Source organism: Cetorhinus maximus, unplaced genomic scaffold, assembly GCF_964194155.1.
Source record: "Cetorhinus maximus unplaced genomic scaffold, sCetMax3.hap1.1 HAP1_SCAFFOLD_1928, whole genome shotgun sequence".
Classification (NCBI taxonomy): Eukaryota; Metazoa; Chordata; class Chondrichthyes; order Lamniformes; family Cetorhinidae; genus Cetorhinus; species Cetorhinus maximus.
The window spans coordinates 33,674-46,565 of record NW_027597868.1 but is presented as its reverse complement, the minus strand read 5'-3'; the positions used below and the strand labels follow the sequence as shown (position 1 = coordinate 46,565).

The 12,892-nt window shown below is 53.0% G+C and overlaps 1 protein-coding gene across 1 annotated transcript in view; it reads left to right on the top strand.

Moving 5' to 3' along the window:
• The first annotated feature begins 5,070 nt into the window (after positions 1 to 5,070).
• The window catches only part of cirop (ciliated left-right organizer metallopeptidase), a 32,637-nt gene continuing 24,815 nt past the window's right edge, over positions 5,071 to 12,892 (top strand). The window contains exons 1-3 of the mRNA XM_078537121.1: positions 5,071 to 5,371; positions 8,699 to 8,792; positions 10,426 to 10,501. Of these exons, the coding sequence (XP_078393247.1) occupies positions 5,071 to 5,371; positions 8,699 to 8,792; positions 10,426 to 10,501 (471 nt within the window). The remainder of the gene's footprint in view (positions 5,372 to 8,698; positions 8,793 to 10,425; positions 10,502 to 12,892) is intronic.

Sequence of the window (12,892 nt, the reverse complement as noted above, 5' to 3'; positions counted from 1 at the left end):
TGTGTCTGTGTCTGTGTGTGTGTTTGTGTGTGTGTGTCTGTGTCTGTATGTATGTCTATGTGTGTGTGTGCGTCTGTGTGTGGATGTGTTTGTTTGTCTGTGTGTATGTGTTTCTGTGTGTTTGTGTGTGTGTGTCTGTGTGTGTGTCTTTACACCTGTAATGTACTCACTGAGGTACAAGAGGGGGGTTGAATTTTGCTGGTGGGTTTTGTCTTGTGGAGAATTCTTGTGAAGGAACCTGCAGGCAGGGGAGGTGTGAGAAGAGTTTATCCTCAAGCTTCATTCTCCGTGTGAACTGCACTGGGAATGGTTATTTATTGAGAGTGAGGTACAATCTGCCCTTTGTCTCCCCTTCCTTCCCAAACTGGTTTTACCAGCTCAGTGAACCTCATCCCCGTGCTGTTAACCTGAGAGGTCAAGATAATTCCGAGATAAAACGATGGGGCTGAGAGATTCTGGTAGGTAAACAAATCTTGGGAAAGGGAGGGAGAAATTCTGAGATTCAGAGTTAGTTTTAACTGTTGAGAATATCACAGAGGAGTGGCAGTGACCCAACCGATCGGACAGAGAGAGAGAGAGAGGCAGAGAGAGAGAGAGAGGGAGAGGGAGAGAGAGAGACAAAGAGAGGTAGAGATTGATAGAGAGGCAGAGACAGAAAGAGAAGGAGGCAGAGAGATAAGAGAGAAAGAGAGGGAGAGACAGAGAGAGAAAGGGAGGCAGTGAGAGAGACAGAGAAAGGCAGAAAGATAGACAGAAAGAGAGGCAGAGAGAGGAATAGAGAGAAAGAGAGAGAGAGTGATAGAGGCAGAGAGATGGAAGATAGGGAGAGAGACAGAGAGAGAGAGAAAGGCAGAGAAAGAGAGGAAGAGAGACAGAGAGACAGATAGAGAAAGGCAGAGATAGAGAGAAAGAGAGGAAGAGAGAGAGAGAGACAGACAGAGAAAGGCAGAGATAGCGAGAAAGAGAGGAAGAGAGAGAGAGACAGATAGAGAAAGGCAGAGATAGAGAGAAAGAGAGGCAGAGAGAGGAACAGAGAGAATGAGAGAAAGAGACAGAGAGAGAAAGAGAAAGGTAAAGAGAGAGAGGCAGAGAGGGGGGGAGGAACAGAGAAACGCAGAGATAGAAAGAGACGAGAGAAAGAGGCAGATAGAGAGAGAGTTTGAACAGAGAAGTACAGAGAGAAAGACAGAGAGAATGAGAAAGAGAGGCAGAGAGTGATAGAGGCAGAGAGAGAGGTTGGGAGAGTCAACATTAGAGAGAGAGAGCGAGAGAGCGAGAGAAAGGCTTAACATATTGAGGAAGGTTTGAGGACTCTGGGTCTATACTCGATGGAGTTTAGAAGGATGAGGGGGGGGATCTGATTGAAACTTACAGAATACTGAAAGGCCTGGATAGAGTGGGACGTGGGGGAAGATGTTTCCATTAGTAGGAGAGACTAGGACCCGAGGGCAGAGTAAAGGGAAGACCTTTTAGAACAGAGATGAGGAGAAACTTCTTTAGCCAGAGAGAGTGGTGAATCTATGGAATTCATTGCCACAGAAGGCTGTGGAGGCCAGGTCATTGAGTGTATTTAAGACCGAGGTAGATAGGTTCTTGATGGGTAAGGGGATCAAAGGTTACGGGGAGAAGGCGGGAGAATGGGGTTGAGAAACTTATCAGCCATGATTGAATGGCGGAGCAGACTCGATGGGCCGAATGGCCTAATTTCTGCTCCTATGTCTTATGGTCTTGACCATGAGGCCCAAAGTCACAAACCCGCCTGGTTGACTGCTGTCCGGGCGCGGCCTGGTCTGTCAGTGACTCAGCTCCCAAGGGCAATTGGCGCAAGGGCAATAGGGGATACGGGGGGGCAATAAATGCGGGCCTAGTCAATGGCGTCCACATCCCCTTGAGTGAATAAAAGGAAGGGAAGGGCGGACAGAGAGGTGGAGAGAGAGAGCGAGACGCGGGACAGTGCCATCAGAGTGGAAGAGGCAACCAGTGCAGACGAGGTGGTTATTGAGGGAAGGAGGGAGGGAGGGAGGGAAGGGAAGGGTGGTAATCCTCGAGGGTCCGGTCACAATCTTCTCACCTCCCTGGGCTGATGGGAAGTGATGGCTTGAGACGGGAAGATTACAAATGTGTGACCCCACCCCTTTCTTAAGGGAGAGGAGTCATTGGCGGCGGTGGTGAAATTTGGGAGGCAGTAATTTGGACCAGGATGACAGCAGCACTTGGAAAATGATGGGCTATGGTTTGAAAGCCAACACGGTAAGGCTGGAAGAAAATGGCATTTAACGGACCCATCGTTGAGCTTCTGGTGAGGTATCAGGGAGAGGGTTGATGAGGGTGACGTGGTTAATGTGATGTACAGGGACTTCCAAAAGACACTTGATGTAGCCCCACAATATGAAACTGTTATCAAAATGCAAGTCCCTGGGATTGAAGGTCTTGACATCAGGGACCTAGGAGCGGAAGTAGGCCATTTGGCCCCTCGAGCCTCATCCTGTACCTCAGCATCATCTCCCCCCCCCCCTATCCCTTCTTGGGGCCTCTTTGGTATCCAGAAACCTTTGACCTCTGCTTTTGGGCATGCTGAGGGATGGGGGCCCCTGCAGCCCTCTGGGGTAGAGAGTGCCAAAAAGATTGACCACCTTCTGAGTGAGGAAATCCCTCCTCATCTCCGTCCCAAAAATGGCCACCCCCTTATTCTGAGGCTGTGTCATCCCCCTCACCACACACTCCCCCTCAACCAGGGTAAACAATCCTTCCAACGCCGACCCTATCGAGAATCTTGGACACTTGGCGTTGAGGTCACCCTCTCAGTCTTCTGAACTCTTAGGAAAAACAGGTCCCGGCCTCCTCAATTGCTTCTCCCATCATCCCAGACGTTAGTCTGGTGGGTCTGTGCCGCGCTCTCTCTATGGCCACTAAATCCTTCCTTGGGTAAGGAGATCAAGAGTTCACACAACTGCACTGGAGGGTGGGGTGCAGAGGAGATTGACCAGGATGTTGCCTGGGGATGAAACATTTAAGTGATGAAGAGAGGTTTGGATAGACTTGGGTTGTTTTTGTTGGAGCAGAGGAGACAATGGGGACGACCTGATCGAGGTGTACAAGATGATGAGGGGCATGGACAGGGTGGATAGGGAGCAGCTGTTCCCCTTAGTTGAAGGGTCAGTCACGAGAGGGGCACATAAGTTCAAGGTGAGGGGCAGGAGGTTTAGGGGGAGGATGTGAGGAGAAACTTTTTGACCCAGAGGGTGGTGAGGGTCTGGAATGTGCTGCCTGGGAGGGAGGTGGAGGTGGGTTAGCCTCACATCCTTTAAAAAGTACCTGGATGAGCACTTGGCACCTCATCAACATTCGAGGCTATGGGGCCAAGTGCTGGTCAATGGGGTTAGGGAGGTAGGTCAGGTGTTTCTCACAGTGTCGGGGCAGACTCGATGGGCTGAAGGGCCTCTTCTGCACCGTGATTCTGTGAATGCCTCACTTCCAGACTCCAGGAGCGGAGGGATCTGGGTGGGGGGAGGGACACAAAGCTTTGAATCACAGAGTCACACAGAGTGCCGGAGAGGCCCTTCGGCCCATCGAGTCTGCGCCGACACCGTGAGAAACACCTGACCTACCTCCCTAACCCCCATTGACCAGCACTTGGCCCCCATCGCCTGTGGGACAACGAGGGAGGAGGAAGACGGTGACAGTGTCGAGATGCTGCTTAACCAGAATGATTTTCTTCCCCCCACCCCTCCATTTAATGCCCTCCCCAGGTGAGAATTGCCAAGATCGACTGTGATGATGGAGAGTCGCTGATCGACAGGGTGGGGCTGGGGTCCAGCGTGAGTGGAGCAGGTTACACCCCCTCCCCCGCCAAACCCCCCCCGCCAAACCCCCACCCCCTCCCCCGACAAACCCCAACCCCTCCCCTGCCAAACCCTCACCCTCTCCCCCGCCAAACCCCCACCCCCTCCCCCGCCAAACCCCCACCCACTCCCCCGCCAAACCCCTCCCCCGCTAAACCCCCACCCCCTCCCGCCAACCCAACCGCTTCCCCGCCAAACCCCCATCCCTCCCCCGACAAACCCCCACCCCCTCCCCTGCCAAACTCCCACCCCCTCCCCCGGCAAACCAACCCCTCCCCCTCCCGCCAACCCACTCCCTCCCCCGGCAAACCACCCCCTCCCCCTCCCGCCAACCCACTCCCTCCCCCGCCAAACCACCCCCTCCCCCTCCCGCCAACCCACTCCCTCCCCCGCCAAACCACCCCCTCCCCCTCCCGCCAACCCACTCCCTCCCCCGCCAAACCACCCCCTCCCCCTCCCGCCAACCCACTCCCTCCCCCGCCAAACCACCCCCTCCCCCTCCCGCCAACCCACTCCCTCCCCCGCCAAACCACCCCCTCCCCCTCCCGCCAACCCACTCCCTCCCCCGCCAAACCACCCCCTCCCCCTCCCGCCAACCCACCCCCTCCCCCACCAACCCACCCCCTCCCCTCCCCCACCAAACCACCCCCCCTCCCGCTAACCCACCCCCTCCCCCACCAACCTACCCCCTCCCCTGCCAAACCACCACCCCCTCCCCGCCAAACCACCCCCCCTCCCGCTAACCCACCCCCTCCCCCGCCAAACCACCCCCTCCCCCTCCCGCCAACCCACTCCCTCCCCCGCCAAACCACCCCCTCCCCCTCCCGCCAACCCACTCCCTCCCCCGCCAAACCACCCCCTCCCCCTCCCGCCAACCCACTCCCTCCCCCGCCAAACCACCCCCTCCCCCTCCCGCCAACCCACTCCCTCCCCCGGCAAACCACCCCCTCCCCCTCCCGCCAACCCACTCCCTCCCCCGCCAAACCACCCCCTCCCCCTCCCGCCAACCCACCCCCTCCCCCACCAACCCACCCCCTCCCCTCCCCCACCAAACCACCCCCCCTCCCGCTAACCCACCCCCTCCCCCGCCAACCTACCCCCTCCCCTGCCAAACCACCACCCCCTCCCCGCCAAACCACCCCCCCTCCCGCTAACCCACCCCCTCCCCCGCCAACCTACCCCCTCCCCTGCCAAACCCCCACCCCCTCCCGCCAACCCCCACCCCGATATGAGGCTGCAGGCAGTGCGCGGGCAGCTCTTGCTCTGTTTGGCCAGGCTCCTGGCACTGGCCCTGTGCTGCGCGGGCAGGTGTCTCCACGACGACGTCCAGCGCAGGGTCGCCGGGGCGACGGCCGTCGGGTACAGCGGGCACAGGCGGACCGCCCGCCTGACACCGCCCGACCCGCTGCCCATCCGGATCGCCACGCACTACCCGGCCGTCCCAAACATGGTCCTGAGCCAAGGGGAGAGGAGCCGACTCAACGCCTCCGTCCAGGAGGCCATCGGACTCCTCGCCAACCTCCTGGCAGGTCAGTACACAGTCCAGACTTCCGCCTGTCTCTCGGCTACAGCGTTAGTTTCCCTGTATCTATGTATCGGTGTTACAGTGTTCATCTCCCGATATCTCTGTTACACTGTTAGTCTCCTTATATCTGTCAACCTGTAAGAATGTTAGTTTCCCTGTACATCTGTCTATCTGTTACAGTGTTAATCTACCTGTACCTCTGTCTATCTGTTACAGTGTTAATCTTCCTGTTCCTCTGCTCATCTGTTACACTGTTAGTTTCTCTGTACCTCTGTCTATCTGTTACAGTGTTAATCTTCCTGTTGCTCTGCTCATCTGTTACACTGTTAGTTTCCCTGTACCTCTGTCTATCTGTTACAGTGTAAATCTCCCTGTATCTCAATCAGTAACAATGTTGTCTCCATGTATCTCTGTCTGTTACAGTGCTAGTCTCCCTGTATCTGTCTATCTTTCACAGTGTTAATCGCCATGCCACTCTATCTACTTGTTACAGTGTTAGTCTCCCTGTATATGTCTCTCTCTGTTACACGGTTAGAGTCCGTGTATGTCTATCTATCTGTCTCGCTGCTACAGCATTTGTTTCTCTGTCTCTCTCTGTTACAGCGTCAGTATCCCTGTCTCTCTGTTACAGCGTCAGTATCACTGTCTCTCTGTTACAGCGTCAGTATCACTGTCTCTCTCTGTTACAGCGTCAGTATCACTGTCTCTCTGTTACAGTGTCAGTATCCCTGTCTCTCTCTGTTACAGCGTCAGTATCCCTGTCTCTCTCTGTTACAGCGTCAGTATCCCTGTCTCTCTCTGTTACAGCGTCAGTATCCCTGTCTCTCTGTTACAGCGTCAGTATCCCTGTCTCTCTCTGTTACAGCATCAGTATCCCTGTCTCTCTCTGTTACAGCGTCAGTATCCCAGTCTCTCTGTTACAGCGTCAGTATTCCTGTCTCTCTCTGTTACAGCGTCAGTATCTCTGTCTCTCTCTGTTACAGCGTCAGTATCCCTGTCTCTCTCTGTTACAGCGTCAGTATCCCTGTCTCTCTCTGTTACAGCGTCAGTATCCCTGTCTCTCTCTGTTACAGCGTCAGTATCCCTGTCTCTCTGTTACAGCGTCAGTATCCCTGTCTCTCTCTGTTACAGCGTCAGTATCCCTGTCTCTCTGTTACAGCGTCAGTATCCCTGTCTCTCTCTGTTACAGCGTCAGTATCCCTGTCTCTCTGTTACAGCGTCAGTATCCCTGTCTCTCTGTTACAGCGTCAGTATCCCTGTCTCTATCTGTTACAGCGTCAGTATCCCTGTCTCCCTGTTACAGCGTCAGTATCCCTGTCTCTCTGTTACAGCGTCAGTATCCCTGTCTCCCTGTTGCAGCGTCAGTATCTCTGTCTCTCTCTGTTACAGCGTCAGTATCCCTGTCTCTCTGTTACAGCGTCAGTATCCCTGTCTCTCTGTTACAGCGTCAGTATCCCTGTCTCTCTGTTACAGCGTCAGTATCCCTGTCTCTCTGTTACAGCGTCAGTATCCCTGTCTCTCTGTTACAGCGTCAGTATCCCTGTCTCTCTCTGTTACAGCGTCAGTATCCCTGTCTCTCTGTTACAGCGTCAGTATCCCTGTCTCTCTCTGTTACAGTGTCAGTATCTCTCTCTCTCTCTCTGTTATAGCGTCAGTATCCCTGTCTCTCTCTGTTACAGCGTCAGTATCTCTGTCTCTCTGTTACAGCGTCAGTATCCCTGTCTCTCTGTTACAGCGTCAGTATCCCTGTCTCTCTCTGTTAAGGCGTCAGTATCTCTGTCTCTCTCTGTTACAGCGTCAGTATCCCTGTCTCTCTCTGTTACAGCGTCAGTATCCCTGTCTCTCTCTGTTACAGTGTCAGTATCCCTGTCTCTCTCTGTTACAGCGTCAGTATCCCTGTCTCTCTCTGTTACAGCGTCAGTATCCCTGTCTCTCTCTGTTACAGCGTCAGTATCTCTGTCTGTTACAGCGTCAGTATCCCTGTCTCTCTGTTACTGCGTCAGTATCCCTGTCTCTCTCTGTTAAGGCGTCAGTATCTCTGTCTCTCTCTGTTACAGCGTCAGTATCCCTGTCTCTCTCTGTTACAGCGTCAGTATCCCTGTCTCTCTCTGTTACAGCGTCAGTATCTCTGTCTCTCTGTTACAGTGTCAGTATCTCTGTCTCTCTCTGTTACAGCGTCAGTATCCCTGTCTCTCTCTGTTACAGCGTCAGTATCCCTGTCTCTCTCTGTTACAGTGTCAGTATCCCTGTCTCTGTTACAGTGTCAGTATCCCTGTCTCTCTCTGTTACAGCGTCAGTATCCCTGTCTCTCTCTGTTACAGCGTCAGTATCCCTGTCTCTCTCTGTTACAGCGTCAGTATCCCTGTCTCTCTCTGTTACAGCGTTAGTCTCCCTATATCTCTATCTGTTGCAGTGTTAGTTTCCCTGTACATATCTTTCTGTTACAGCGTTAGTTTCTCTGTATCTCTGTTGTTCTGTGTCAGCATTTGTCTCCCTATATATCTCTATATCTGTTAGTGTTATTCTTCCTGTGCCTTTGTCTATCTGTTACAGCGTTAGTCTCCCTGTATCTCTGCCTTTCTGTTACAGTGTTAGTCTCCCAGTATTTCCGTCTGTCACAGCATAAGTCTCCCTGTTTTCAGCCTATCTCTTACAGTGTTAATCTCCCTGTCTGCAGTTCACTTTTAGTCCCCCTGTATCCGTCTGTTACAGCGTTAGTCTCTCTGTATCTGTCTCTCTGTTACAGCGTTAGTCACTCTGTATCTCTATCTATCTATTAACTGTTAGTGCCCCTGTATCTCTGTTACACTGTTAGTCTCCCTGTATCTCTGTCTATCACAGTTAGTCCTCCTGTATCTCTGTCTCTCTCTTAGAGTGTTAGCCTCCTGGGACCTATGTCTATCTGTTACAGTGTTAGTCTCACTGTCTCTCTGTCTATTACAGTTAGTCTCCCTGTATCTCTGTCTATTACAGTTAGTCTCCCTGTATCTCTGTCTATTACAGTTAGTCTCCCTGTATCTCTGTTTATTACAGTTAGTCTCCCTGTATCTCTGTCTATTACAGTTAGTCTCCCTGTATCTCTGTCTATTACAGTTAGTCTCCCTGTATCTGTCTATTACAGTTAGTCTCCCTGTATCTCTGTCTATTACAGTTAGTCTCCCTGTATCTCTGTCTATTACAGTTAGTCTCCCTGTATCTCTGTCTATTACAGTTAGTCTCCCTGTATCTCTGTCTATTACAGTTAGTCTCCCTGTATCTCTGTCTATTACAGTTAGTCTCCCTGTATCTCTGTCTATTACAGTTAGTCTCGCTGTTTCTCTGTCTATTACAGTGGTTCCAGTTGTTGATGCGTTGCTGCTCTCCCGTGATATGGACGAATATTGTAAGTCTGTCTGGAGAAATGTTTCACTGCCCAATTTCGACAAGTAAGTCTCCTCAAAACATGGGAACGTTGAATCCCTGTCTGTCTCTCTCACTCTGCCATTCTCCGTCTCCCTGTTGAATCCCTCTGTCAGTCTCTCTCACTCTGCCATTCTCCATCTCCCTGTTGAATCCCTCTGTCTGTCTCTCTCGCTCTTCCATTCTCCTTCTCCCTGTTGAACCCCTCTGTCTGTCTCTCTCACTCTTCCATTCTCCATCTCTCTGTTGAATCCCTCTGTCTGTCTCTCTCGCTCTTCCATTCTCCGTCTCCCTGTTGAATCCCTCTGTCTGTCTCTCTCTCACTCTTCCATTCTCCGTCTCCCTGTTGTACCCCTCTGTCTGTCTCTCTCGCTCTTCCATTCTCCATCTCCCTGCCTCACTCTCATTCTCGCACTCTCCATCTACCCCGCTTTCTCCCTCTCTCAGTCTCGCCACCTCTCTCACACTCTGGCGCTCACGTTCTCTCTCTCTCTCTCTCCGTCTCTGTCTCTCTCTCTCACACACACACGCCCACTCTGTATCTCCCCTGCTCTCTCTCCGACGCACACATCCTTTCATCTTCCTGTTACACATCCCCTACGCTCGCTATTTTCATGTCACACTCAGCCCCAATCCAAATTTTGATTCCTTCCCGGGCTTTTCGTGGTCTACATTTCATTCGCAATACATCAGTCCCACGATTGGGTCTCTCCATCTCTCGCCCGGAGACCACCTCTCTCTCTATCTCTCTATCTCTCCCCATCATTAATTGCCTCCTCACGCTCTCTGCCCAACAATTCCCACCCTCCATGCCCTATTCTCAATGTCCAACCCATTGAGGCAGCCAAATTGCGCACAGCAAGATCTCACAATGAACAAACACATAAACCACCATTTCACCTGTTTTAGTAACACTGAGCGATATATATTGGACGCAGGGAACCAGGGGGAATGTCAACCCTGACAGTGCGGCTCTCCCTCAGCACTGACCCTCCGACAGTGCGTCTCTCCCTCAGCAGTGACCATCCGAAAGTGCGGCTCTCCCTCAGCACTGACCCTCCGACAGTGCGGCTCTCCCTCAGCACTGACCCTCCGACAGTGCGGCTCTCCCTCAGTACTGACCCTCCGACAGTGCGGCTCTCCCTCAGCAGTGACCCTCCGACAGTGCGGCTCTCCCTCAGCAGTGACCCACCGACAGTGCGGCTCTCCCACAGCACTGACCCACCGACAGTGCGGCTCTCCCACAGCACTGACCCACCGACAGTGTGGCTCTCCCACAGCACTGACCCTCCGACAGTGCGGCTCTCCCACAGAACTGACCCTCCGACAGTGCGGCTCTCCCTCAGTACTGGCCCTCCGACAGTGCGGCTCTCCCTCAGCACTGACCCTCCGACAGTGCGGCTCTCCCTCAGCACTGACCCTCCGACAGTGCGGCTCTCCCTCAGCACTGACCCTCCGACAGTGCGGCTCTCCCTCAGCGCTGACCCTCCGACAGTACGGCTCTCCCTCAGCGCTGACCCTCCGACAGTGCGGCGCTCCCTCAGCGCTGACCCTCCGACAGTGCGGCTCTCCCTCAGCACTGACTCCGAGTGTCAGTGGGAGTTAAGGTAACAGTGAGACGATTTTTCGAGGTGACTGATTTGAAGCGATTACTCTGAGGTTTAACACCTGCTCATTCTCCAGATGTGGACAGAAGAACGAGAATTACCGAAAGGAAACCTGTCTGGACATCGTGGTGAGTGACCGTCTGTCTCCGTGCCTGTCTCCGTCTGTCTCCCTGTCTCCTTCTATGTCTCTGTCCCTGTTTCTCTGTCTCTATGTCTCCCCTTGTCTCTATCTCACTGTCTCATTGTTTCTCTGTCTCTATGTCTCCCCTTGTCTCTATCTCACTGTCTCATTCTGTTTCTCTGTCTCTATGTCTCCCCTTGTCTCTATCTCACTGTCTCATTCTGTTTCTCTGTCTCTATGTCTCCCCTTGTCTCTATCTCACTGTCTCATTCTGTTTCTCTGTCTCTATGTCTCCCCTTGTCTCTATCTCACTGTCTCATTCTGTTTCTCTGTCTCTATGTCTCCCCTTGTCTCTATCTCACTGTCTCATTCTGTTTCTCTGTCTCTATGTCTCCCCTTGTCTCTATCTCACTGTCTCATTCTGTTTCTCTGTCTCTATGTCTCCCCTTGTCTCTATCTCACTGTCTCATTCTGTTTCTCTGTATCTATGTCTCCCCTTGTCTCTATCTCACTGTCTCATTCTGTCTCTCTGTCTCTATGTCTCCCCTCGTCTCTCTCACTCTCTGTCTCTATGTCTCCCCTCGTCTCTCTCACTCTCTGTCTCTATGTCTCCCCTCGTCTCTCTCACTCTCTGTCTCTATGTCTCCCCTCGTCTCTCTCACTCTCTGTCTCTATGTCTCCCCTCGTCTCTCTCACTCTCTGTCTCTATGTCTCCCCTCGTCTCTCTCACTCTCTGTCTCTATGTCTCCCCTCGTCTCTCTCACTCTCTGTCTCTATGTCTCCCCTCGTCTCTCTCACTCTCTGTCTCTATGTCTCCCCTCGTCTCTCTCACTCTCTGTCTCTATGTCTCCCCTCGTCTCTCTCACTCTCTGTCTCTATGTCTCCCCTCGTCTCTCTCACTCTCTGTCTCTATGTCTCCCCTCGTCTCTCTCACTCTCTGTCTCTATGTCTCCCCTCGTCTCTCTCACTCTCTGTCTCTATGTCTCCCCTCGTCTCTCTCACTCTCTGTCTCTATGTCTCCCCTCGTCTCTCTCACTCTCTGTCTCTATGTCTCCCCTCGTCTCTCTCACTCTCTGTCTCTATGTCTCCCCTCGTCTCTCTCACTCTCTGTCTCTATGTCTCCCCTCGTCTCTCTCACTCTCTGTCTCTATGTCTCCCCTCGTCTCTCTCACTCTCTGTCTCTATGTCTCCCCTCGTCTCTCTCACTCTCTGTCTCTATGTCTCCCCTCGTCTCTCTCACTCTCTGTCTCTATGTCTCCCCTCGTCTCTCTCACTCTCTGTCTCTATGTCTCCCCTCGTCTCTCTCACTCTCTGTCTCTATGTCTCCCCTCGTCTCTCTCACTCTCTGTCTCTATGTCTCCCCTCGTCTCTCTCACTCTCTGTCTCTATGTCTCCCCTCGTCTCTCTCACTCTCTGTCTCTATGTCTCCCCTCGTCTCTCTCACTCTCTGTCTCTATGTCTCCCCTCGTCTCTCTCACTCTCTGTCTCTATGTCTCCCCTCGTCTCTCTCACTCTCTGTCTCTATGTCTCCCCTCGTCTCTCTCACTCTCTGTCTCTATGTCTCCCCTCGTCTCTCTCACTCTCTGTCTCTATGTCTCCCCTCGTCTCTCTCACTCTCTGTCTCTATGTCTCCCCTCGTCTCTCTCACTCTCTGTCTCTATGTCTCCCCTCGTCTCTCTCACTCTCTGTCTCTGTCTCTCTCCCTGTCTCTGTCTCTCTCCCTGTCTCTGTCCCTGTCCCTGTCCCTGTCCCTGTCCCTGTCCCTCTCCGTCTCCGTCTCCGTCTCCCTCTCCGTCTCCGTCTCCCTCTCGGTCTCCGTCTCCCTCTCGGTCTCCGTCTCCCTCTCGGTCTCCGTCTCCCTCTCGGTCTCCGTCTCCCTCTCGGTCTCCGTCTCTCTCTCGGTCTCCGTCTCTCTCGGTCTCTCTCCGTCTCTCTCTCAGTCTCTCTCTCCGTCTCTCTCTCAGTCTCTCTCTCAGTCTCTCTCTCAGTCTCTCTCTCAGTCTCTCTCTCAGTCTCTCTGTCTCATAGAAACATAGAAACTAGGAGCAGGAGGATGCCATTCGGCCCATCGAGCCTGCTCCGCCATTCAATATGATCATGGCCGATCCCCTATCTCAACGCCATATTCCCGCCCTCTCCCTATACCCCTTGATGCCCCTAATAACCAAATATTTATTAATTTCTTTCTTGAATATACACAGTGACCTGGCCCTTCACAGCTTCTGTGGTAGAGAATTCCACAGGTTCACCACCCTCTGAGTGAAGAAATTTCTCCTCATTTCAGTCCTAAATGGTCTACCCTGTATCCTGAGACTGTGACCTCCTGGTTCTAGACTCCCCCAACCAGAGGCAACATCATCCCTGCATCCGGTCTGTCCATCGCTGTCAGAATTTTATA